This window comes from Melanotaenia boesemani, chromosome 19, assembly GCF_017639745.1.
Source record: "Melanotaenia boesemani isolate fMelBoe1 chromosome 19, fMelBoe1.pri, whole genome shotgun sequence".
Classification (NCBI taxonomy): domain Eukaryota; kingdom Metazoa; phylum Chordata; class Actinopteri; order Atheriniformes; family Melanotaeniidae; genus Melanotaenia; species Melanotaenia boesemani.
In genome coordinates this window covers 28,677,102-28,704,152 of record NC_055700.1, presented here as the reverse complement: position 1 = coordinate 28,704,152, position 27,051 = coordinate 28,677,102, and the positions used below count along the sequence as shown (strand labels likewise).

Here is a 27,051-nt window from a genome sequence, read left to right as displayed (position 1 = left end):
CAATAGATATTTTAGCAGCCCAATTTTCACATGTGCACTCAGTTTGCTATAATCCTAAGCAAAGAGAAGTAACTCTTATTAATTAATCCCCAGAAGAACACACACTGAACAATATAAGGAAAGCTAAACTTGAACTTAATGAAATAATAGAGGAAGAAATCACAACTCTTGGTGCAAAGACTTCGCTTGGAGAACTTTAAACATGGCAACAAACCTGGAACAAATCTGGCTAATTAATTAAAAACAAACAAGGAGAAAACAACAATCTCCTCTGTCAAAGATTCAGAAGGAATTATCAGCCAAAACTCTGACAAGATAAATAACACTTTCAGAGACTTTAGTAACATCAATCTTCCAAAATTAAATAAAAGAAGCCCAGTGGTCCTCCGAGAGGTGGGATGGAAGAAGAACTAATCTGGACAGGATCTACGGTAACAAATGGAAAGGCAACGGCAAATTAGAAGATTCTCGGGTCCTGGAAATGCGGTTGAATGAAGAATTCTTAAAGCTCTCAACATCGTTGAAAGGAGGTCCCAGGATGACCAGAAGCAACCTTGCGCTGTTGAGGAGGGTGAGACAAGAAAGGCACAGAGCCAGGTTGAGCACCACAGCACTACCAAGACCCCTGTTGTAGACGGACATATTCCACCAGAACCCATTGACACCAACTCCCCGGTGAACCACCAAACTGCAGAAAGGATCTAAGCAACAGGACAAAGAAGTAAGGAAAACAATCCTGTCAGGAAGACTTAAGATCAAGTGGCCAAAAGCAAAGGACACAGAAGTGTGGAAAAGTCTGTATGACAACCTGGCAGTCATCCTGAACTTGCTCTGGGGCAGTGAAGAAAGCAGAGTGAACATCTTCGGTGATATCATCTACGATAAATGCCTTAGCTGGTTAGGCCAAATTGAGAAGAAGGAATACAGCAGCCCCTAAACTTTGGAATGGTCTCTCTCTTTCTGTAACATCTGCCAGAACCTTGAATGAATTTAAATCTCTTTCAAAAACTCATATTTTTACATTGGCTTTTAACTCCAGAGAGCCTGGTCATCGGGCCAGGCTTTGTACCATCTTTTCTCTTTTATTGTTTTGATGTCACTACACAAAGATGAAAAAAGGCAGAGGAGCATGAGAATGAAGGTATGGAAGCCTTTTCAGAGCAAATTAGGAGTCACCAAACATCACTCAGCAGGGCAGAACACATTAGGAAAAAGAGGAAGAGGAAGGAAAGGCAATGTTCAAAATTCCTAAAAGATCCTTTCAGGATGGTCAGAAGTTTGCCAGAGGAGAAAAAGAGTGGCATGTTGAACATGGAAAAGGAAGAACTTTGGACCCACTTATGGAAATGAGTGTGCCCCAACCAGCTGCACCATCCTGTGAGTTTGAGATGGTTCCACCAAAGTTGAGCAAAGTGAGTGCAATCATTCAAAAAGCAATGTCAAGCTCTGCCCCTGGCCCAAATGGGATTCCTTACAAGTCCTACAAAAGATGTCCACAAGTCCTGAAAGAACTGTGGAAACTGGTGAGGGTTGTTTGGAAACAGCAACGTGTACCTGCAGAGTGGTGGAGAGCGGTGGCCACCCTAATTCCAAAACAAGTTACAAAGCAATGTTCTGCTCAACGTAGAAGGAAAAATCTTTGCAAAAGATTACCAAGAGGCTGACCAATTTTCTGCTGCAAAACAACAACATAAACACAAGCTGCCATAAGGCAGAAGCTTCTGGGTTCTCAGGTCGCACACTGGTCTGGGATCCATGCTGTATGGCTGGACTTGGAGAATGCAAGTCTCCCACACCAGTTATTAAGCTTTGTCCTAGACTTATTTCATATGCCAGCGGGTATCAAGAACACCATTAAGAGCTACTATGGCAAGCTGAAGATTTGATGGGCTGTTACATCTTACCTATTCTAGAGGTTTGAGGTAATTCTGAATGGCGCAAGGACAATGGTCAAAGGAATCCACAATAGTGCAGAGCACCGCTTACCAACTCTGCGTTGTTTTATGGATGATGTCTCCAGCTGCGTACACATTGCGACTCCTAAAATGCTTAGAAGAACAGTTGTCCTGGGCCAGGATGAAGATAAAGCCTGCCAAGTCTCAGTCTCTTTCCAAATGGCCGGAGAAAGAATCCCAGTGTTAGCTGAACAGCCAATCAAAAGTCTGGGAAGAGAATATCCAGCAGAGCTCAAAGACAGGCACATGGCAACAGCAGTCAAAAACCAACTGTAAGAGGGCTTGAAGAGATCTGGTGTTTTCAGTTTACACTATACAAATATGTAATATGGCCACGAAAGATGAGTGAGATAACATCATCAACATCAACAGTCTTGATGCCACAGCCAACAGCTACATCAGGACGTGGCTGGGACTTTTTAGATGCCTTTCAGAGACTGTTCTGTTTGGAAAAAATGCACTGCAATTACCTCTAAAAAACATGTCTCTCAGCTACATGCTGGAGAAGACCAGGCTAGTGTTTGAACTGATGCAGTCAAATGACCAGCTGGTCAGGAATGTTAGCATCAAGATCCGAGCAGGGAAAGCATGGAAGGCAGAAGACTGTGTGGACAATGCCATCTCAAGACTGAAATACTGAGAGCTGGTCGGGAAAACCTAGCAAGGAAAGTGTGGGCTGAGCTGGGGAGAGCCTCATAAGGTGTGGTCCAGAGCTTCTGTAAGCAAATGAAAGTGGATGGTGGTGACCGAAGTGATGAGAATGGAGGAAGACAGGCTCATGGTCAAGTCAATCAGCTAATCTCAGCAAGGACAGAGGACAAAGTGGGAGGGCGTTCTCCCTAGAATGATGGGGTGGAGTGACCTGTGGAGGATACCTCAGGCAAGGCTGAGCTTTCTAATCCAAGCCACATATGGCACTCTTCCGAGTCCAGCCAATCTACCTAGATGATTTGGCTTGAAAGAGAACTGGTCAATCCCAGGCCACACTCAACCATATCTTATGTGGCTGCAAGATTAATTTAGTATAAGGTCACTTCAGGTGGCGACACGACCAGGTGCTTAGGAAGCTGGTAGAGCGCATCAAGAGCAAAAGAGTCACTGCTAATAGGCACGCCTAACATCAGCAGAAGCCTCTTGTCTGGTTCATTGCAGTGGGACAGTACTCACAGAAACACCTTGCACAGAGCATAAAACAGTCTTGACCCCAGGAGGCGATGGGTCAATGAGAGCTGACCTCAACTTGCAGCTGAAGTTTCCCACAGACATCACCACCAGCACTCTTAGATCAGATATTGTCCTGTGGTCGAAAGCTGAGAAAACGAACCCAAGCCACCCCACCACGAAGAGGACCCACCCAGAGGACAGCAATGGAAGGCCTGAGCCAAACCCGTGGTCACGTTGCACAGACCCCATTGGGCCAAGATTCCCAGCCGTCGACCCTGCCAGCCCCTCCCCCAAGGCAGCACCCATTCCAGCAGTTTCAGCTGTACATCCTGGGAACCAGGCCACCATCAACCACTCCCTCCTTCCTCCCAAAAGTTGTTTGTGTGTTGTGTTTCTCGTGTTTTGACGACTAAGTGTAATTAAAACTGAGAGGCGAGTCACCATAGGGTGCAGCCAACGAGGCCACTTAGATGGCTGCCTCCACTTCACCCATACATAATGTGTATGCCCTACATGTGTGTGGGAAAGTGAAGAAGGATAGGGGTCTGGGGAAGTGAGTCCAGAGGGAAGAGGACTTCCCTCAAGATGGTGTGCTGCTGGTGGCAGTAGGCACCACCGTTCCCCGGGAGGCGCCCCAAAGCAGGACAAGCTAGGAACAGCTTTTCCTAAGACTAAGACACACAACAACCACAGCCAATGAGCTGCCACCAACCCCATAAAGCAACCACCCATCACTTGCAGGCAAAGAGAGGAAGGGAGAGGAGGACAGTGGGAGATCCCAGACCCACAGCCCACCACCTCGAGCCCACACAGGCCTCCCCCAAAAGTACATGTGACACCACCCATTCCCACTCATTTTGGCACACACCCTTCAGCCCCCCCTTAAACCCCCCATTCCCTGTGGCATCAACAGTCACCAGGGCACAACCAATCTCTCCACCCTCAAGAGAGGGGGCCACCCCCTGGCATCAGAGCCCAGAACTCCTGCCCAGCCCGCCCCAGAACAGCCCAGCCACTTGGCCCAGGGCTGATGCCCACAGATCCAGGCCCTAACAGCAGTCACGCCTCACTGTCACAAGGCAACCCCAACCGCATATTCCCCATAACCCCTAACAGGGCCAGACACAGACCCTTATAGCAGAGCAGTCCAGATCCCCACCAGAGGAAACCATCAAGGACCCGCAGCCATCAGGCACCCCCACCAATATCAAACCCCCAAAATGATGAGGTCACAATCCTCCACCTACAATGAATGATGGAGCTAATCACAGGGAACCAGAGGGAATGAGATTCAGCTAACTAATTCTTTGAGGAGGAAGACATTTTTTCAACACCAATGTGGTCTAGTAAGAGATTGCTTTATTTTTGGTTTAACAGTTCACAAGGATAGTTACTTTGCAATGCATAAGACTGCGAGAATCATGTGTGTCGAGTTAATTACCATATTAATGTCACCCAAGTCACCTAGTAGACACAGTTTGGGGTTTCCAGGAATATCACATTTAAGCCACACACACACACACACACACACACACACACACACACACACACACACATATATATATATATATATATATATATATATATATATATATATATATATATACAGTATCTCACATTTTTGCAAATATTTCATTATATCTAACACTATAGAAATTAAATATATACAGGACACCAAACTAGAAACTAAACATTGATATTCTGTATGTCAAAGTTTAATTACTGTAGTGTTGAAAATATGAAAATATATAATTAAATATTAGCAAAAATGTGAAGGGTGTACTCACTTCCATGACATAATGTATATATACATATATATATGTATATATATGTATATATACATATACACACACATATATATATATATATATATATATATATATATATATATATATATATATATATATATATATACATTTAATTTTACAAAAAAAACAACAAAAATACAAATTCCTAAATAAAAGTTCTGGGCCCATAAAAGAGGTCAAATAAACAGAACATCCACATAAGGAACTGAAAACTAACTGACCTAACAAACTGACACAAAAGGGAAACTATATACACTGGCTGGTCAGACCATTTTGACACAAGTGGGAAATACATAACATAACCATCTTCAGCTAACTTAATAAACTTAACTAATTCACAACAGAACTTAAACAATTTAATAATCATACTTCTACATAAAGAACAAACAAAGTAATACAAAACAATAGAAAATCTAAACCCCTCTCCCACTATCTTTTTGCAAGATGGATGAATCCAAATAGGCTGTAGCCTCGTCAAAGGAGATCCATCTCAGCAGGGAATCTTAGCAGGCTTGGGCCTCCCACCCAGCAACTTCCCCAGGAACTAGTAACTCAAAGAAAATGCAAATTAACTGAAAATAAACCAAACTAACAAGGTGACAAGAATGAGTCAACTAAAAGTGTGCACCCAATTAGTTAACCACTCTGCCAAACTAACTGAAATGAAGAAAAAGGTTACCAGACCGGGTTCAATGTGTGTTGCTGCCTAGGCGGCCATCACAATATATATATGCGAATGTGTGTGTGTGTGTGTGTTTGTGTCAGGCCTGGGTGAAATAATAAAATTAAACCAAATCCGATTTCAAAGGATGTTTTCTATTTCTTTATAAAATCCGTCCATCCATCCATTTTCTGTACTGCTCATTCCAATTCAGGGTCATGAACATGTAAGTTAATCTCAAATCTATCTTAACATGTTTTTGAACACATTTCTGTCCGTGTGTGTTTGTGTCCACCAGGATCATGCGCTTCCCTCAGCAAATGAGTGAAGACAAAGTTCGGCGGATTTTCCAGGAAGCGTTCGGAGTGTGGAGTGCAGTCACTCCTCTGACATTCAGAGAGGTCGTCAATGAGAAAGCGGACATCATCATTGACTTCACCAGGTTAGAGATCGTCTCCAGTAAAACCAGTAGACATCTGGCTGGTCTCCAGTAAACCCAGTAGACAGCTGGATGGTTTCCAGTAAACCCAGTAGACATCTGGTTGGTCTCCAGTAAACCCAGTAGACAGCTGGATGGTCTCCAGTAAACCCAGTAGACATCTGGTTGGTCTCCAGTAAACCCAGTAGACAGCTGGATGGTCTCCAGTAAATCCAGTAGACATCTGGTTGGTCTCCAGTAAACCCAGTAGACATCTGGTTGGTCTCCAGTAAACCCAGTAGACAGATGGGGGAATGATGTTCACACATGCAGATATTTTATATTATTATGGTTAAACACTGGCATGATAAAATTTCTTTTAAACTTTCTTTCTTAAAAGTAAAATTTCTTCAACTGTATGTTCATTTTCTTTTTCTTTCATTTTTCTTTTCTTTTCTTTTCTTTTCTTTTCTCTCTTGGGACAGAGTCCATCTCTCTTCAATGAGAAATTCACACACATATTCATAAGTGGAAAATAATAAAGACAGGCGTGGACAGGATGTGTAGCCCAAGCTCAGAGCTTCTAACACTCAGAGAAACCTGAGGGCTACATCTCATACTCAGTTAGCATGCTACATGCTAAAGCTCATCATGGTAAACTAAAGCAGAAAGGAGGAGAAACGCTCCTCTCACATTGGTTCAAAGTACAGTAATAAACTTTGAATCAAAGTGGATCAGGAAAGTGATCAGGCAAGCAGAACCTTGTTAATCCAGGTATTTTAAAATGATCAAAGTGACTGTAGATACATAGAATTAGAAGAATTAATTCTTAAATTTAATTTAGCATGAAAAAAGGTGATCCTTGTTGACTCAAGATAAAGTGACTGGTGCTATTCAGTGTTTCAAAGTATGCATGAAACCAGGAATGCTTTGGATAATTTCGCCAGATTTAACTGAGCAGAGCCTGCAGCTCCATTTTTATCCCGTCCAATTAGTCTGTTTGACATCTGGATCCTGAGCCTCTCATGGTGTCAGCTTCTGACAAGTCATGTTTTCCTTCCAGTCCTGACATGTTGACGAGTTACTGTTATGACTCACTGTTAAATCTACATTATTAAAGTCTTTTGTAACAGGGAGGATGAAAGCATTACATGAAAACATGTTTGACATCTCTTTTAATAAGGGTAATACCAACCCAACGAGCTGTTTGCATTTCATCAATTAGACTGGAAACCAGGCCAGATTCTTGTCCAGAATAACTCAAAGGTTCTTCAATGTAGTACCTTCAAGGTAATACTATCCAGAGTAATTTTATAAACTGTAAAAAACAAACAGAAAAAAAGAAAAAAACTGTGAAATTAATTTTTTTCCCCTCTATTATTTCACAGTTTTTTTTCCTTTATTTTTAAAATATGGGGAAATACTACTAAGATTAAGGAAGCAGATAACAAATGACATGTCTGACAAGAAATAACATGAAAGCCCATAGCTGTGAAAACAGAACTCTGGACGTCACGTGACTTTTTTAGTTTTTAGTTTGAGTTTACTAGCAGGAAAATCCGCTTCAAAATGACTGGCTCTGGCTGTGAATTCATGTCGTCTGCATTTATGTTTCATTTTAAATCAGAAGTGTCACGATCCGAGGCTGTAGAGTGGAGGAGAACCCAAAAGCAGAACACACAGAGTTGCGGGAGAAAATAACAGTGTTTATTGATAATAAGTGTGAAAGGCTTGGTCCAGGTCCGGGATGCTGTTCCTAAGAGAGTGCAGACGGTTAGTGTGGATATGACGAGGTATGGGAAATAACAGCGGGGAGGAACGGCTTACTGTGTTCCTGTGGGGAAATGACGGCGGAGGGGGTACGCCAGTGAAGGATCTCCAGTTGTGGGAGAAGTGTTGGATGGATGGCAGGGCGAGCAGGCAGGTACAACTTGAGGTGGTGGAAGGAGATGTCTTGGTCCAGAGCTGCTAATAAGTTCCAAGGGGGTGGATGTCAATGTGCTGAGGAGTAGAGATCACAAGGTTAGGTTTAAATGCAAAGCAAGGCATAAGATCACTAGGGCAGGCCTGATTACCACGCAGAATTGTGAGACAATCTGGCAAAGACTGGAGCTCCTGCTTGTCCTTAAATAGCTGGGAGTAGAGCAGGACAACGAGCCTGATGATGAGCTGCAGGTGGTGTCAATTGTGGCTCCAGTCTCCGCCCTAAGTCCTCATGGCAACCTGCTCAGCCCCACCTGCAAACTTCAGACACACATACAAAGCCCCACCATGACAAGAAGATGCTATTTGATATACAAAGAAAGTACATAAATTAAAAATCTCTGATATATCCAATATCTCTTATCATGTTCCCGGTATAAATTATTACTTTTTTTTCAAACTTTTGAGGCAGTAGGAGTGGGCTTTCTTTCCCAACCTGCGGTACCCCGACATATACCATCCAGGCATAATACGTTGGTCTAACATGCGTTAAATAAAAGTAGGTAGTCCATTAGGAATTGTAATAAAACTACTTATTACATTTTCCCTCATCCTAATACTTAGAATCCCTTAAAGCTTACAAAGTCCTGGAGGCGATATTAAAGGACACAATCTGGTTTTGATATTCGGATCTGGAGTTTTCCTACGAAGGACTGTCCTGTTCTCACTGGGAGAGTAAGTGTAACTTTGTCCTAATCAAGTTGCGTTTTCTTCCTATCACTTGCGCATTTGAGGGCTGTTATCAATCGATCCATCAGTGTTTTGATTTACTGTTGCATGTCGGGATTGCATGATGTCAACTCTCAGAGCTCTATGGACCATTCCCACCCTTCATCACTGATCACATGTCTTGCACGTCAGTGACATTTGTGGGTGGCAAAAAGATAAACAAAGCAGGCATACTGCTATGGGGCTCAGGTCTACAGCTAGCTTTTCATGTAAAAAAGAAATAATGGTACATCTATGTTGTGCCTTTGGATGTTCCAATCGACATCCCAAGAATGGGATTTTATTCTCCAGACTGCCTACTGACACTGAACGAAGGCTAAATGTGTTTCTGCCATCAAACCATATAAGACGAGCACTATGTCAGTGGTAAGCTAAAGGCAAATTTGGTTTTGTAAGCTTTCCAAGTCTATTTATGGAGGGCTGCTCTAATTCTGAATAAATCTTGTGAAAAATGAAGGCAATGCGTTACTAAAATGCAGCGAACTGCAGCGGTTTAACATTATTGCGTCCCAGGACAGGACACTTCACATTAGTCTGTTGTTAACGGACATGAAATTCAGGCTAACTGTGTCCTCCCCTAGGTAAAAGACAACACGTTGTCCCCAGCCTATGTCCCGTCCATCTTGGTATTTGTCTGTACTCCTGCGAAAAGAAGGCAAAAGTATGAACTGGAGAATCTTGAAAGTGTTATGATCATGGGCTGTGTTTCTGTTTTGATCATGTTTGTCATTTATTTCAGTTTATAGTTCTTATTTTAAGATCATGGTTTTGATTTTGTCTCATCTAGTTCTGTTCTGATTTCATGTGTTTAGTTTTGGTCATGTTTCCAGTTTTGTTTTTGGCTTTTTGTGTTTAGGGCTTAGTTTTGTGTTTCTTTGGTTTCTGTTTGTTAGTGCACCTGCGTCTGATTGCCCATTCATGTCACCTGTGGTTAATTTGTCAGTCTGTATTTAAGTCCGGGGTTTTCAGTTACTCCTTGTTGGATCCTTGTGGTTAATCCTTGTAGTGTGTGGTTTTCTGTTCCTGCGTTTTGGACAATAAACCTGGTTACCCTGCTCAGTTCTGTCTTCTGCCTTGTCTGCCTGCAATTGGGTCCTCATCTCCGCTGCCACCCGTGACAGAAAGATCCGACCAGAAGTGAACCCAGCAGGTAGAAAGAACCGGCCCAGCACAGACCCAATAACAGAATGAGCCGGCCATATAAGGATCTCACAAAGCGTGAACATTTGGAGGACTGTTTATTCCTGGCCAAGGACTCCTACCTGAGTAGTCTGGCGGGGCCTTATCCACCCTTTGTACAGGTGGCAACCGCCACCAGGTTGGTGAATTTGTGGACTGAGTACCTCACCTTTCCTGGAGCAGCTGACCTATGGTTAGAGGCCGCTGTCCGAAAAGTGAGGGCTGAACTCCGTCAGCCAGCTCCACATCTCACGTCTCCGGTCCCTGAGGGGGTCTCTGGTCGAGATGCCACTCTTCTGGGTCCTGCTCCTGATTGGGTCTATTGTAATGATGCTCCTCACCCGCCTCTGATTTATGGCTCCAAGAAGATCACTCCTCCGTCGCCTCCTGTGGTCTACACCAGCGAGGAGATCGCTCTTTTGCTGCCACCTGTGGTCCACGTCGTCAAGGAGATCGCTCCTCCTCTGCCTCTAGCACCTGGGCTCGCCATAATGTGGATGCTACTGAGCTCCCTAGAGATTAAGCTCCTGTCCCTGCAGCCTCCTGGTCACCCTCCAGAGACTCAGCTCCTGTCTGTGCGACCTCCTGGTCGCCCTCCAGACCTCATGTTTGTTTGAATTCCAGAGATTCGGCTCCGGTCTGTGCACCTTCCAAAGATCCAGTTTCAACCAGCGCGCCACCCAGAGCTCTGTGCATGCAGCAGCCAGAGATCCGGTCTGCTCAGCCTCCAGTGACCCAGTCTGCCCATCGTCTGGAGATCAAGCCTGTGCAGCCCTCTGGCTGTGCGCCAGAGATCCAGTCTGCTCGTCCTCCAGGGACCCGGCCCTAATCTGCTCATCATCCGGGTCATCCTCCAGAGACCTGTGTTTCTGTTTTGTAGTTCTGTCATGATCATGTTTGTCATTTATTTTGGTTTATAGTTCTTAGTTTAAGATCATGGTTTTGGTTTTGTCTCATTTAGTTCTGTTTTGATTTCATGTGTTTGGTTTTGTTCATGTTTCCAGTTTTGTTTTTGGCTTTTTGTGTTCAGGGCTTAAGTTTGTGTTTCTTTGGTTTCTCTTAGTTAGTTAGTGCACCTGTGTCTGATTGCCCATTCATGTCACCCATGGTTAATTTGTCAGTCTGTGTATTTAAGTCCTGGGTTTTCAGTTACTCCTTGTTGGATCCTTGTGGTTCATTTGTTTAATTCTTAAACAGATATTCTGATTCATTCAATCAGAAATACAGAAACGTTCATGTAACCAGGAGGACAGTCAGATAATAAGTTTATACTTAAGTCATGTTTTATGTGAAACAGCAAATGAACAAAACATTCTAAAGTTTCTTAGTGTAAATGTGACCACAGTGAAACTGTCCACTGACCACTGAAATCCAACGTCCACCACAGATCACCACGGTGATGACAGTTTATGGTGTTAATAAAAAGGTGGACATGTATGTTCTTTTGTGGTCTCAATAAACGAACAGTCTTTAAACAGCAATGTTTTCTCCCAGTAATTGGTAGTAACATTAACTCCTAAATATATCACCAGGAAATCCCTAATTTCTACATCGAGTTAATGTAATCTGCGTCTGCTGGTTTCTTACTCGACTTTGACATGAAAAGGAAATACTTTATTTGGGGCACTTTCCAGAGCTGAAGGTCTGGTACTCATCCTGCCATGAAATATTTATAAGCCTTTTATCTGACTTGTATGCTTTTAATTCTGCCCCTGTGATTGTCGATTGCCTCGGTAGGATGTCAAGGTAAGGTAAATCAGGTAGGAATATGTCAGTCAGTTGGATGTTTAGAAATTGTTTTTTAACCAAGAATTTGGAAAATCATACGGATTTCGAGCATCAACAAGTGCATGTTTGTTTTTTATATTCCTGTTTGACCACCTAAGTGCCAAACTGGTTTGGAAAGTACTAGGTCTGCTAGTGCCATCACTGATGAGAAACAGTTAATAGTCACTGTAGCAGAAGCGCGTCCCAGCTAGCTTTTTGCCTCCCAACTTCGCGGCGTAAATGAACATTGTGACGTCAGTAAAAGTGGTTCATCTGTAAAATATAAAGTTTTTTTAAAAGGAAATATAATTATCTTAAAAAACAAACAAACAAATCCAAAAAAACAAACACTGGAATAGTACACTTTCAGATTTATTATAGTCACTAAAATGTAATTGAAAAAAAAAAAAAAGATTAAACATTTTTTATTTTTGAGGATTACCTTATTTTATCATGTCTTATCTTACTTGCCCAAGAGGTGATCCCTTAGCTGGTGATCCCTGCTCTAGTAGTTAGAGGTGGACTTGAGGTTGGAGGATTTAGGTTCAAGCTCCCAGACTGACAGTGTACTGAATTGTTATACATCTCCTATTAAATATTAAAAAAAACAAAAGAAAAGATCCAACTTAAAAGTAAAGGTACACACTGTATTCTATTACAGACTTTTACTGTAATTTTACAAGTTTTTTTTTTTTCTGTTTTAACATTATTTTTCTGGCACCCCAGCTGCTGAATCATTACTTTTTAAAAAAGGAATTTAGGAGACATTTTGCAGTCATCCAGGTCTGCATAGCAGTGAAGTGTGTGGTTGTTCCTTACTTCATCACTGTTCAGTTTTAAATCCCTTCTAAAGACCCACCTCTTCGTTGTTGTTTCACCCAGTATGAGTTTGCTTTTATTGCTTGTATTGTTTTTATTTTGTATTGATTTTATTGTTTTACTGATTTTATTGTCTTGTCTTTTATCATTTAATATTTTAAGTTATTTTATGTTCAGCCCGTTGTTCAATGGCTGCTATCATGAAGTGCTTTATAAATATAGTTGGCTTGGCTGTGATGAGAACCTATCCGCTGTTATTTAATTTTCGACACACTAAGCATACAGAAATTAGCCTAAGACTTGTTCTGTTTATTCATTCATTCATTCATTCATTCATTCATTCATTCATTCATTCATTCATTTATTTATGCAGGGGTGCAGTGTGAGCTGGGCAGCTGCTAAAGGCGGGGACCCTGGCAGTGTTATCCTCAGCTGCAGAAGCTAGCTCTAGGGATGTGGAATGTCACCTCTCTGGCGGGAAAGGAGCCTGAGCTGGTGTGGGAGGTTGAGCTTGATAAAACTGGACTCACCGCGACGCATGGCTTGGGCTCTGGAACCACTGTCCTTGAGAAGGGTTGGACCCTCTTCCATTCTGGAGTTGCTCCCGGTGAGAGGAGCCGAGCAGGTGGGGGCATGCTCATTGCCCCCCGATGGACAAAAGGGTAGCCTCCCTCCGCGTTCAGATGGGGGGACGGGTCCTGACTGTTGTTTGTAATTATGCACCTAACAGCAGTTCAGAGTATCCACCCCTTTTGGAGTCCTTGGAGGGGGGTGTTGGAAAGCACGCCTTCCGGGGACTCCCTCGTTCTGCTGGGGGACTTCAATAACCACATTGGCAATGACAGCAAGACCTGGAGGGCCATGATTAGGAGGAATGGCCCCCCTGATCTAAATCCGAGTGGTGTTTTGTTGTTGGACTTCTGTGCTCGTCATGGACTGTCCATAACGACCTTGTTCTGGCATAAGAGTGTCCACATGTGCACTTGGCAACAGGACACTCTAGGCCGCAGTGTGGGGGGGCTGCTGACCTCGACTCGGGACGTTGTGAGACTGTGGAGGGAATACTTCAAAGACCTTCTCAATCCCACTAACACGTCTTCCGATGAGGAAGCAGACTCTGGGGACCCTGGTGTTGGCTCTCCCATTTCTGGGGCTGAGGTCGCTGAGGTGGTTAAAAAGCTCCTCGGTGGCAGGGCCCCGGGGGTGGATGAGGTCCACCCAGAGTTCCTTAAGGCTCTGGATGCGGTAGGGCTGTCTTGGCTGACACACCTCTGCAGCATCGCGTGGACATCAGGGACAGTTCCCCTGAACTGGCAGACTGGGGTGGTGGTCCCCCTCTTCAAAATGGGGGACCAGAGGGTGTGCTCCAACTACAGGGGGATCACACTATTCAGCCTCCCTGGTAAGGTCAATTCAGGGGTGCTGGAGAGGAGTGTCCTTCGGATAGTCGAACCTCGGATTGAGGAGGAGCAGTGTGGTTTTCGTCCCAGTAGTGGAACAGTGGACCAGCTCTACACTCTCTTCAGGGTCTTGGAGGGGGCATGGGAGTTCGCTGAATCAGTCTACATGTGCTTTGTGGACTTGGAGAAGGCGTTTAACCGTGTACCCTGGGGACTCCTGTGGGGGGTAGTCTGGGAGTATGGAGTGCCGGACCCAGCTGTACGAGCTGTCCGGTCCCTGTATGACCGGTGTCAGAACTTGGTCCGCATTGCCGGCTGTAAATCAGAGTCGTTTCCGGTGAGGGTTGGACTCCGCCAAGGCTGCCCTTTGTCACCGACTCTGTTCATTACTACTTTTATGGACAGACTTTCTAGGCGCAGCCGAGGTGTTGAATCAGAATCAGAATCAGAAATACTTTACTAATCCCTTGCAGGGAAATTTGTGTTTCCAGTACAACCCATCCAAGACTAGACAATAACAACATATAACACAAACAGGATCAGGCAGTCTGAGGCAGCAGCCGTTTCTACAGCGCTCCTTGTCTTAGATATAGGTGAAAGGTAACATTAGGGGAGTAAGATGTAGCTGGAGAGGATAAAAAAAGGCATCTCCACACTGGGCCTAAGGGCCCATTATTGAGATACAAAAAACACTCCTCAGTACATAATCACATAACTCAGACAATCACAACATCAGAAACACGTGGCGGGGGGGAGAGGGGTCTCCCATAGCAGCAGGTGCAGACGCAGCTGCATTCTCTGAGGGCGTCCAATCAACCCACGGCCCGGGAGTGGAGGGAGGGGGGAAGGACAACCCAGACAGTGAATCACGGGGAGGTGTATCTGTAGTGGTGTACTTGAGTGTGGAGCGTGTGTGTGCATAGAAGTGAGCATATGAACTTTGCCCCAGTTCTCCCTCACAGTCTCTGCCGCCTGATGATAGTGGGCATCCTTGGGAGCTGATCCAGGTTAAAGTCCATCGCCCGTGAGGAGGGTGGGGGGGAGGGAGGGGGGACTGAGCATCCGTCAACAAAACATTCCAGGGAGCTTTTAACCAGCCATCCAAGGCCAGTACAGGGAGCCGAATTTGATAACAGCATTTGTTTTGGTTCAGGCCAGAGCTGTTTCGTCTGCCTTGAGTCTCTCAGTGGTCCCACTGGCGACTCTAATCATCCGAATTTGTGGGTCAATTTCCTTCCAGCCGAGCCGACAACCTCTCCAAGTTGGTGACCACCTTACGTACAAGCTCAGAAATCGCAACCAGTTTGCCATCCAGAGCTTGAATAGCCTCCAGTTTACGATTTAGCTCCTGCACCGCCAAAGCCTGATTGTTCATAGCTCGACACACACCGGCACAGAAATCCGGCAGCTTGCCAGTGACTGCCGACAGTGTCCGAATTTTGCGATATGCCAGGAAACCGCCCACTCCAAACAGCAGAAAGCCAGTTATCATGAATCCGAATGTACAGATGTCTTCAGCGTCCTCGACAGATAGGATCGACAGACACATGACTTTCCACACTCCCCAGGAATCCATCACATATCCAGCCGAAAACGTTCCGCCAGGACAAGCAGGCTCCCCTACACCTGTTTTCCGGTTCGAATAAATTTGGCTGATTGCATTTAGGGACCAGCTGATCAAATCCATATCTCAAGATTTGAGTTTCAGAAAGAAATGCAGAAAGAGGCTCAGAGAGATGACAGGACAGTAGCAGGGCAGAGTGGGAGAGGGAGGGAGAAGAAAAGTGTCTGCCTCGGTTGAGAGCCGGAAGAGAAAGGGATCTTGAAGGGATCTGGAAGGGATCCAGTTTGGTGCCTTCAGGATTGGGTCTCTGCTCTTTGCAGATAATATGGATCTGTTGGCTTCATCGGGCCGTGACCTTCAGCTTTCATTGGAGCAATTCACAGCCGAGTGTGAAGCAGCTGGGATGAAAATCAGTACCTCCAAATCCAAGACCATGGTCCTCAGCTGGAAAAGGGTGGATTGCCTTCTCCTGGTCGGGAATGAGATCCTGCCCCAAGTGGATGAGTTCACGTATCTCAGGGTCGTGTTCACGAGTGAGGGAAGGATGGAGCGGGAGATGGACAGGCGGATCGGTGCGGCGTCTGCAGTGATGCTGACTCTGCATCGGTTTGGCGTGGTGAAGAGGGAGCTGAGCCAAAGGGCAAAGCTCTCGATTTACCAGTCGATTTACATTCCTACCCTCACCTATGGTCACAAGCTGTAGGTAGTGACCGAAAGAACAAGACTGCGAATACAAGCAGCTGAAATGACTTTTCTCTGCAGGGTGGCCAAGCTCTCCCTTAGAGATAGGATGAGAAGCTTGGTGAGAGTAGAGTCGCTGCTCCTCCGCATCGAGAGGAGCCAGATGAGGTGGCTCGGGCATCTGGTAAGGATGCCTCCTGGACGTCTCCCTGGTGAGATGTTCCGGGCACGTCCCACCGGAAAGAGGCCCCGGGGAAGACCCAGGACACACTGGGCGGACTACATCCCACGGCTGACCTGGGAACGCCTCGGGATCCCCCCGGATGAGCTGGTGAATGTGGCTGGGGAGAGGGAAGTCTGGGTTTCCCTACTTAGGCAGCTGCCCCAGAGACCCGACTCTGGATAAGCGACAGAAGATGGATGGATGGATGGATGGATGGATGATTTGTTTATTTATCCAATTTTGATTTTGGCTCCAAGCAACCACAAAAACAGCGGTTATCCTTTGAATAATTTACTGATATTACGCTCTTTTTTTTTATGTGTTTAGAATTACATGACCACTTCAGGCGCATCTGGGCAAACACCAGAAGTAGGTCCACTGCACTCCACTGCTGCAGACACTGATGCCATCTTAGCGACCTTGCTGCTATATTTATATAGTATTCAGACCTGTCTAGAGAATCTTTTTTTAAAAAAAGGAACTATTGACGAATCTAGCGAATTGTTCGGGTGTTATTGGAGACTTAGTGGAAACTGAGGTGAAAAAACATGCCATTCCTACTCTGACCAATGAACAACAGTGCTGCCATAGACCCTGGGTCATAATTGTGATTATGATTTTTTTCTGTAATCCCTATAAAAGAATGTAAACCCTAAAAGGATTGCTTCTGTCCATTAAATCGTGCTTGTGCAGGTACTGGCATGGGGATGACCTACCATTTGATGGTCCAGGAGGAATTCTTGCCCACGCTTTCTTCCCCCGCACACACAGAGAAGGAGAAGTCCACTTTGACTATGATGAGAGCTGGTCAATCGGCAACAGTGTAGGTGAGTAGATATGAACTTCCTGGGAACTGGGAAGTCATTATTTAGGCCAGGGGTGTCCAAAATCAGTCCTCGAGACTCACTGTCCTGCAGGTTTTCAGTGTTTCCTGCTTCAACACACCTGACTCAAATTAAATAGACCCAACAGCCTATTAAGGTTTGCACAATGACTCATTAATTTGAGTCAGGTGGTTTTGGAACAGGGACACGTTGAAAACCTGCAGGATTGTGGCCCTTGAGGACCGGAGCTGGACACCTCTGATTTAGGCTCTTCACAGAGTAATGCCTTCATAAAGTAACTTTATTGTCTCTGCCCTTTTTATTCCCATTAAAGGCACCGATCTTCTCCATGTGGCAGCTCATGAGTTCGGCCATGTCCTGGGTCTGCAACACTCCCTGGAGCCTGACGCTGTCATGTGTCCGTTCTACAGTGATGACTATCCTCTACAGCTCAGTGAGGATGACAAGAGGGGGATTCAGTATTTGTATGGACCCCCTCAACACACACGACCTGAGATCACTGAGACCAATGAGATCAGTACTGAAGTGGTGAGATCATGACACTGAACCCTCCAAAGATAAATGCAGTCAGTTTAAGGTTTTCACTAGTTTTCTATCATTTATGCTGATGTTCTGCAGCCGGATGCCTGCAGGACAAATTTTGATGCTGTGTCCATGATCAGGGGAGAGCTTTTCTTCTTTAAGTCTCAGTATGTTTGGCGTATCCGTGATGGGCAGCTTGAAGCAGGCTATCCAGCTTTGTCTTCACGCCACTGGAGAGGTATTCCTGATCACATTGATGCTGCATATGAAGACAAGTCTGGAAACATCTGGTTCTTCCAAGGTAAGCATTTTGTTGAAGTTTGTGACTTGACTAAAAGAGTTGAAATTGCTCCTGCAGAGCTGTTTTGGGAAACTAAAGCAGACTCTGACCACCATTCTGCATCATCCTGCTCAGTTTCAACAAAACAATAAATGCAATAAAAACTGTAAAAGCCCTGAAAGCAGACTGAGTCATCAACATTTTACAGTCTTTAGAATAACATTAAGAATACCTGCAGAATATTTGCAGTGTTTATAGTTGCAATATACTAAATCTATATTATATACACTGATTAGCCACAATATTAAAACCACTGACAGGTAAACAACCTGTTACACTGCAACGATCTGATTGGAGGTTACTTTGACATACCCTGATGGACCATCCACTTCATCAGGTTCACCTGTTCAACTTCCTGTTAACACAAATATCTAATCAGCCCATCACATGGCAGCATCTCAACACATTTAGTCATGTAGACATGGTGAAGACGACTTGCTGAAGTTTAAACTGAGCATCACAATGAGGAAGAAAGGGGATTTAAGTGACTTTGAACGTGGCGTTGCGGCAAAAGTGTAACTTATGAGGTTATCTGCCAGACGCGCATTCCAAAGTATTCCAAAGCACTTCTGTGTCAGCAACAATATGTTTATTCTTTCCATGCACAGTTCCAAAATCAAATCCAATTAAAGAATAAAACGATATTCTAACTGAGACAGACTTACTACAAATTATGGAACACACGATGAACTTAAAATGTGACCACCACCGAGCTCACCCCACTTCCTCATTCATTCATTCTAAACACCGGTGAGTTGGTACCTTTCAAACTTTGTGACACACACACACACACACACACACACACACACACACACACACAGCAACACACCCACTACCCAGATGCCAAAGCTGCGTGTCACCTGTACTACCTCATAAATATGCAAACATACTAATATGGCTCCTACACGTGGCATTGTTGGTGGTCTGAGTATTTCAAAAACTGCTGATCTACTAGTTGTTGATGTCAGACGTCAGAGGAGAATGGAGAGATTGGTTGGAGATGATAGAAAGACATCAGGAAGTCAAATAATAACTGGTTCCAACCAAGATCTGCAGAACAACATCTCTGAACACACAACACGTTCAACCTTGAAGCAGATGGGCTACAGCAGCAGAAGACCACACTGGGTGCCTCCTGTCAGCAAAGAACAGGAAACTGAGGCTGCAATTCACACACACTCACCAACAATGGACACTTTTCAGCTCCACATTCAGATGTTAGGCTCAGAATCTGCTGGAAACATCATGAAAACATTGATCCATCCTGCCTTGGATCAACGGATCTCCTTCCCATTCAGGCTGAGTATTGTTGCTGACCATGTCCATCCCTTTATGACCACAGTGGAGCATCTTCTGATGCTACTTCCAGCAGGATAATGCACCATGTCACAAAGCTCAGATCATCTCCACCTGCTTTCTAGAACATGATAATGAGTTCACTGGACTCAGGGGCGCTGCCGGGGATTTTGCCAACGAGTGGTAAAGGTGCACTATTACTGAGTCATGCTCTTGCAGTCCCATTCACAATCACTGGTTCTTGCTCAGCCTTTTTCACCAAGAGCCCAACGTGGAGTTTTCTTCCTGGAAAATCACTTATCAAGTCCTGAATTCCAGCTTTCTATTCTATCCAGCTGTTCTATTATATAGTATCTCCAAAGATGTAATGTCATGTGTAATAGCACCACAATCATTATTTCTGGTGGTCTCACACTATTTGGTTTTACTTAAAGGTGCTTTCAGTGATTTCACCAACAATGTCAGGGGAAACTGATCTGACTACCAATCCTCCACGTCATTGTCTCCCTCATGTAGCAACACATGAAGTCTGCTTTGGCTGCTCTCGTGTCTGTTCGGAACATGCATGATTTTATTTTAGCAGAGCAGCTTGCTAATCGTTTGCCTGCCTTGATTATTTGACTAAAACAACAGTGAAATGAATAAAATCCAGAATTTTCTTCAGAAATATGAGCTAACATGGAAGCAAAGTGAGCTAGCTTCTAAACAAAGTTTAGAAGAGACAACAAGCTGATGTTACACAACTTTCCATCAGACGAACTAACTGACCACCTCACCTCTGAAACAACTGGGTGACGTACTGTCCACCCCTCTGTTCTCTCTCCAGTTTTTTTTCTTTTTAAACTTCCCGATTTTTGAGGCACCCTGCCATCTTAGCATCCACTCACTTTCTGTTAGACTGATGGAGCAGGTGGACTGAACCATTTAAGGGAAAAGGGGGGTGTTCAGAAATGTTTCCAAAACAAAAAAACTTAGTGATGCCAATGCACTGTAACTAAAATGTTTGCGTGCTTGTAAGTTTATCATTGAGTATCAGATAATTTTGTTAGTATTACATATGGGTATAGTTAATATCCCCCACCCCCACCCCCCAGAATCTGAATGGGCCAGAATCTCTAAATTTTCCCTGATGTCACTTTGGTAGAAAACATCTTCTAAATAATTAAGTGGGAACTTATTCTTAGTAACACAAGAAACACTTCAGCTGCCATGTTTCCATACTTTCTGCTGTGATTTTCACACCCTTGTGTATTGTAAACATTCAGTATTATCATTATATACAGTATGATCTACAGAATCAGCGCTTCATGCTGTTGAAAACATTTTTGTTCAGTAAGTGAGCTCCATAGTTTGAGCTTCATACCTGCCTTTCTGTCATGGCAGGTAACAGCTACTGGGTGTTTGATGCTGAGAGGAAGATAACTGGTCCGGACTCTGTGCAGAAGTTAGGTCTTCCTGTAATGGATATCCAAGCAGCTCTGAAGTGGGAAGAGGATCATGTTGAGAAAGTCTACCTCTTCAAGTCCCATTCCTACTGGACCTTTAATGTTCAAGAGAACCGAGTTGATGACATCCATCCTCGCAGCATCCATGAGTTGGTAGGAGTGCCCAGCCACATTGACGGAGCCTTTCTGGACAGATATGGTGAGGACCAGGATCAGTTTCATGTTATTTTTCTTTCCTTCACTGATTCCTAACAGTTGACTTTTAACAGCTATCACCCTCTGACAGGCTATGCCAATTTTCTGAGTGGGCTGTACTACTGGAAGTTTGATCCTGTTGGACTGAAGGTGCTGGAGGGCTTCCCTCGAACAATCGGGATGGATTTCTTTGGCTGCTCTGCCTCTCTATATAAATAAGTTATTCATTCACATCCTCAACCTCATTAGAGTAGTTGATTTATCAGAATAACTCCAGATCCAACTCTCAGGTCCAGATTTACTAAACTCTGGTTGTAAATAGCATCTACAGGAGTGTCCATTGCAGAAAGTAACTTCCAAAACTGTTGCAGCTCACCAAAGAGCTCCAGCAGGTATGTTCAGTATGTTGTTAATTCTAATGTGCACTATTTTCCTTTGTTTTTAGCTAATTAAAAACCAGCTAATGTGGATTTCTTTAAACAGTCCTTGAATACATGGGCAGCAGGGTTAGCCAAGGTTAGCCAACATTAGCCTCATAAAAATGAATAGTCTAATAATAATAAACTGGATAAACTACTGATAAACTACTTTCTAGATCCTGACTACACACTTTGAAACTTAACAGACAACACTGTATAAAAATCCTCCCGTAATTATTAAATGCAGCAGCCTTGTGTTTTTGCTTGTTGCAGCCTGGTGTCTGAAAGAAGGAGATGCCAAAAAGGAGCAGGTGATGGAGGTAAAAAGAGTTTAGGTTCAGCAGAGAAGACAGTGTTCTTCCAAGATGTAGAGGACAGAAACAACCTGATTATTTGATAAAAAATGGAAGATCTACTCTTTGGATTGGGTCTGAATAAATAGGGGTCCTAAGACTTCATGTTTCTGTTCAGCTGAATTCAGGTTATTGTTATAATTTTGTGGTAATGATTTAGGTGACTCAACATAAATGAGGAAGAATCGTTAAAAGATCTAGAATCAAATCCATAAGGCAGACATTAACTGAGTGGACAAACAACTCTGTGTGAAGCTTTAATACTGCAGTACCAACTTTGTTTGATAGGAGCTATATCCCGTTTGGGATAAGTAACTCCTTAAAAGGACCATAAGACAGTACACATGTACAAATAGCTGTGTCCCAATTCAGGGTCTACACACGTAGGAGTGCACAGACTACGTAGGTTATGGGGTGTCCTACGTAGTTCATGCACTCCGAAACTGCTTACAGTTTGTGAAATGAAACAGCTTACTTAGCCGATGAGAATTTCCCATTGCAAGAACATAGGATGTTGAATTACTTAAAGTCAGAAATTCCTAAGTTTTGCTTATCATAGAACACTTTAGTGAACGTTAACACCAACCCAGTTGGTTCTATCTTATCTTTTTAACCAAATAATGTAAAAAAAAAGCTATCTAAGACTCTGTTGTTTTCTTACACACTGGACCTTTAAATTTAGATGAATGGATAATATCTGTCTTTCTACACACTCTCCTTCTGCTGATGTTCAACATCCATGTGTCCTCAGGTGTTAGTTTAGTCACACACACTTAAAATAAAATACAGCATACCCAATAGACATTTTATAATGAGGGTATAAAGGGAGTATGAAAAGGGACATGCAGGGAAGCTACTTAAAGCTTATGATAGGGACCCAGTCACAGACCCATTTCAGGGTATAATAATAATAATATCAGCTGTGAAATATGAGCAGAAATTCATTTATGATTAATTTAAATAATCACTTATTTTGTGCTCTGAACTGGAAACTCCCACATAACTTACCTTGTTGAACCTTTCTGCTCAGTTCTCTGCCAGAAGTCTGAGATCTTTAGGGTTCTCTGCAGTATCTCAGCTGTTCCTAGAAGTGTTCCCAGGACCGTTCCTAGAGCTGTTCCTTGAATTGTTCCTAGGACTGTTGCTGGGACTGTTTCTAGAACTGTTCCTTGGAGTGTTTCTAGAACTTGTTTCCTAGAATTGTTCCTTGGTGTGTTCCTAGGACTGTTCCTAGGACTGTTTCTAGATTTGTTCCTTGGTGTGTTCCTAGGACTGTTCCTAGGACTGTTTCTAGAATTGTTCCTTGGGCTATTCCTAGGATTGGGCCTCATTCACCAACCATTCTTATGAACAAATTTATTTTTAAATCCTACTTACGAACATTTAACTATATTTATTTCATTGAATTAATCCAAGAACAAGTCGGATTCAAGACGGATCTAATTCTATTGCTAGTCTTCCTAACACCATCAGTGGAAAAGACTGCACACATGCCAGATCCGTTGCCTCAACCACAAGACTATTACTCCATAAATGTCCAAGTCACCTGTGACTCCCAGATCCACCTACTGAATGTGGTCTTTAGTAATTAAAATTTACTACAACTGTGTCTTTTTGTTACAATTATTTCTTTTATTAAGAAATCAATGTTATTTCCTGGTTAATAACACCTATCAGACTCACCTGGAGGATTCATCAGATGCACTACTTCCTCTGTAGGCGAACCAGATCTTAAAATGATGCCACAGCAGGTGGAAACTGGCTTTACAAACTGTAGAAGGTACAGTAGGCTACAGGCCACATTCCCAAGGACCTACTGTATGGAGAGCTTGTAGAGGGTGCACATCAGACAGGACACCCTCATCTGTCTGTAAGAAAGACATGAAACCATCAAAAATCAACATTAGCATTGGAATGCCAAGCAGAGGCCCGCGCTGGTGTTTTGCTGTCAGACGGCATACACAAAGCTGAGGAGACCAGCAACAGAGAAAGGAGAGCTGAAAGGAGAGCTAGTAGGAAGGAAGACCAACTGCAACCTCAACAGGCTTCAGCAGTCATATGCAGCATTTGCAGCAGAGACTATAAAACCGACTATTTAGCCATTTGAAAAGGTGCAGACAGAGAAAATCCAACCAAAATTTAGGTTCATCAGAGGAGACGTGTCCTTTGATGGTATTCCCCATCTTGATCCAGGGGCTTTCAGTGCAAACTCAGTATAGATGTCCCCACATTATTCCAGCCACCTGGACATAATGTTCCATGTCTGCCTTACCTGCCTCCAACTTTCATCCTGCTGCTATGGAGGTCTCTGGACTGTCTCAGAGACCTCGATGAACAGCCTCCAGCTGGAGTCCTGTTTGGTGTGGTACACCCTGTCCTATATCACCTTTATCACCATGATCAGAGCCTCTGTGCTGTCTTTCAGACCAGACTTTATTTACACTAATTGGACTTCAGTCCGCTGGTGTAACAGACCATGTAGGGACTTATCAATCCATGATGGTTCCCGCTCTTCTTCTTTGTCTTCCATGCTTCCTTCCTCTTACTGTCCAGTCTCGGTGTTGACCTTGGGCAGAAACCATCTGTGCATCTTGAGGAACTTTCTAGTCTTTATCACTGTCTTTCATCTCCTCCTTTTGTCAGTGTGTTATACCAGCTGGTATCTAATGACTGACAGGACAGGTGTGTTGATGACTCAGATTTTCTCTTCCCATTAAAGCTATGTTCAGGTGTGGAAACAGTGGCATCAACTAGAGAAAGGATTCAACGTCCGCACGAAACCGCTGTAGTACATACTACAAGGCTGTGGGAGGGGGGGTATTACGATGAGTAAAGGGTAACACTCCAGAGCTAGTAGCACATGCGCAGATAATGACATATCTGCTTCCCGCTGTTGATGGTGCAGCATTTTGGTGCTAAAGGTGTACACAAGCCAGGACTGTCTGGAGCAGCACCACAACACAATTGGTCACGGACGCCATTATTGTTGTTGTGTTTGGCACATGTTCGTCACATTGACGTCATATCCTCCAGTGGTAGCGCTGTCCTCACAGTACCACAGACGGTGGAGGTTTCAAACCTATCCACCTTAGTACCTGGTTTCAGACACGATCGGTTTCATGGAGGCTAATCCCTGGTTTCGTGGGGATGAAAGGGTGGTTTGTTAAAATACTTTTGAGTTTTCACTGCAATTTGGTGTCATGGGGACGGCCCCTAAGCTGACTCTTACACATACACATCTACACATTCTCTGAAAATGGGATGAAATACTCATATAAAGGATGCAGAAAATAGAGAGAAGACTCCATATGCACATGTGTATTTAATGTAGAGCAAACCTGAGTATTTACTCTCTGTAGGTACTGGCTGTGGCTGACTTCCTTGCAGCCTCTTCATGGTTATCTTTAACCTGTGGAACTCCAAGGTGTTTGTATCTGTCTTGAACATCTGCTATGTTTCTTTCTGGTAGTTCAGTTCCTTCAGCTGTGATCATCTTACCTCATTCGTCTGCATTTATTCTGTCTGAGTGACATTCTGATGTCCTTGCTGTATATTCTGGTAATGTGTGTCAGTGCGTTGATGTCTCCTCAGTCCTGGTATAAATCTTGATGTCACCCATGTAATGGCGGAGGCTGATGGTTTCTCTTCTACAGAATCAATACCCATAGTCACTTTTTATAATGATCTCAATGAGGGAGTTCGGGCCTGCAGAACAGCAGCAGGGACAGATCATCTCTTTGGTAGGTGGCTGTCGTGATGGGAGTGTTGTACAGTTTACTTTCAGCTGGCCTCCAGAGTTGTCTCCTTCAGTGCCACTGAGTTCTCGGTGAAGGCTTTCAGTGTCCTGTTGATGTACAGATATAATCATTCTACTCTAGTATCCATGTGTCCATAGGCATTATGTCACAGGCTATTGAAGCCAGGTGGTGCATAGATTCATATGTGTGATCTTTTTCTGCCATGTGACAGCTTTGTCCATCAGCAGCTGGTGTTTATTTCTCATCTGGTGTTACTTCTGGGTACCTTTCTGAGCCTAGAATGAATGAGGCTGGGTGTTATTTGACTGATAGTTAAAGTTGCTATTTAAGGTTCTGTTGTTAAGGTAAACAAGTACCTGAAATTATCTAAATCATTCATTCATTCATTTTCTGAACCGCTTGGTCCATTACCGGTCGCGGGTAAGCTGGAGCCTATCCCAGCATTAACAGGTGAGAGGCAGGTACACCCTGGACAGGTCACCAGTCCATCGCAGGGCCAACACAGATAGACAAACAACCATTCACACACACACTCACTCCCAGGGAGAATTTAGAGTCACCAATTAACCTAACATGCATGTCTTTGGACGGTGGGAGGAAGCCGGAGTACCCGCAGAGAACCCACACATACACGGGAAGAAAATCATGTCACAAACTAAAGATGTTGTTTCTACTCTACCGGGTACTGCTTTGGAGCATTTATAAAACTGATCATCTGCTTTTCTTCTGTCTGAATCTCACTGATGTCCTGTTTACACCATGATGCTAAGACAGTAAAATGCTAAAGTTTTGTTGTCTAATCCCTCATTTATACGATAACAGAGTTCCAGATGGATAAAAAGATTTGACAACAGCCTCCCGAATGACATTTTCTTTCGACAGAGGGCGAGATTGGTCAGTGTAAACTGGAAATGGAATCTTTTGATGATGATGAAGTCTTTCACATCATCTTGCACTTGCACACTCAGACCCATGCTTAACCTTCGAAAAGCACAACAGTGGCGGACCTTCGTCTCATGTTTTTGCTGCTGTATCTTTTTAACTTTTTTGGTCTGTTGAAGCAAAACCTGTTTCTGGTAGAACAAATATGCCGTCATTGAAGATGCAAAGGTTACATTCAGTGCTTTTGTTATTGTGTCGTCTAATGGGCTCAACACATGGGAGGCGACGTCACTCCTTGTCTGTTAATTTCCTACGGAACTTGCATGATGAAGTGAAAACCGCTGACCAAGCGACAGGTGACATACGTGCATGTGAAATGTTGCGCTCGTACACATAGACGTGCAAATGGGGGCTTGCAACGTGACACAAGAAAGTTGAAAATGTTCAACTCTGTTTGCTGTTGTATGGCACTACAACCAACCAGCGAGGGTTTCATTGACTGATCAATGAGCTGAGAGCAAGCTAGACAGCACAGTCTGCAAACACTTTCAATATGGAGGAACAGATTTTAGCTGGCACTTTCCCAGACTTTACAATACTTCACACAAAGATTATAAAGATGTAAAAAAAAAGGCAGCTGCATGT

The 27,051-nt window shown here is 43.8% G+C and overlaps 1 protein-coding gene across 3 annotated transcripts in view; it reads left to right on the top strand.

The window, feature by feature from the left end:
* LOC121629770 (stromelysin-3-like) overlaps positions 1-26,009 on the top strand; it is a 44,220-nt gene extending 18,211 nt beyond the window's left edge. For 2 of the 3 annotated variants that reach the window (XM_041969552.1, XM_041969553.1), the window contains exons 3-8: positions 5,887-6,030; positions 17,045-17,178; positions 17,510-17,724; positions 17,815-18,019; positions 20,738-20,998; positions 21,086-26,009. In XM_041969552.1, the coding sequence (XP_041825486.1) occupies positions 5,887-6,030; positions 17,045-17,178; positions 17,510-17,724; positions 17,815-18,019; positions 20,738-20,998; positions 21,086-21,213 (1,087 nt within the window). In that variant the 3' untranslated portion in view covers positions 21,214-26,009. The remainder of the gene's footprint in view (positions 1-5,886; positions 6,031-17,044; positions 17,179-17,509; positions 17,725-17,814; positions 18,020-20,737; positions 20,999-21,085) is intronic. The other variant, XR_006008432.1, reaches the window with a different exon arrangement.
* Positions 26,010-27,051: the final 1,042 nt, after the last annotated feature.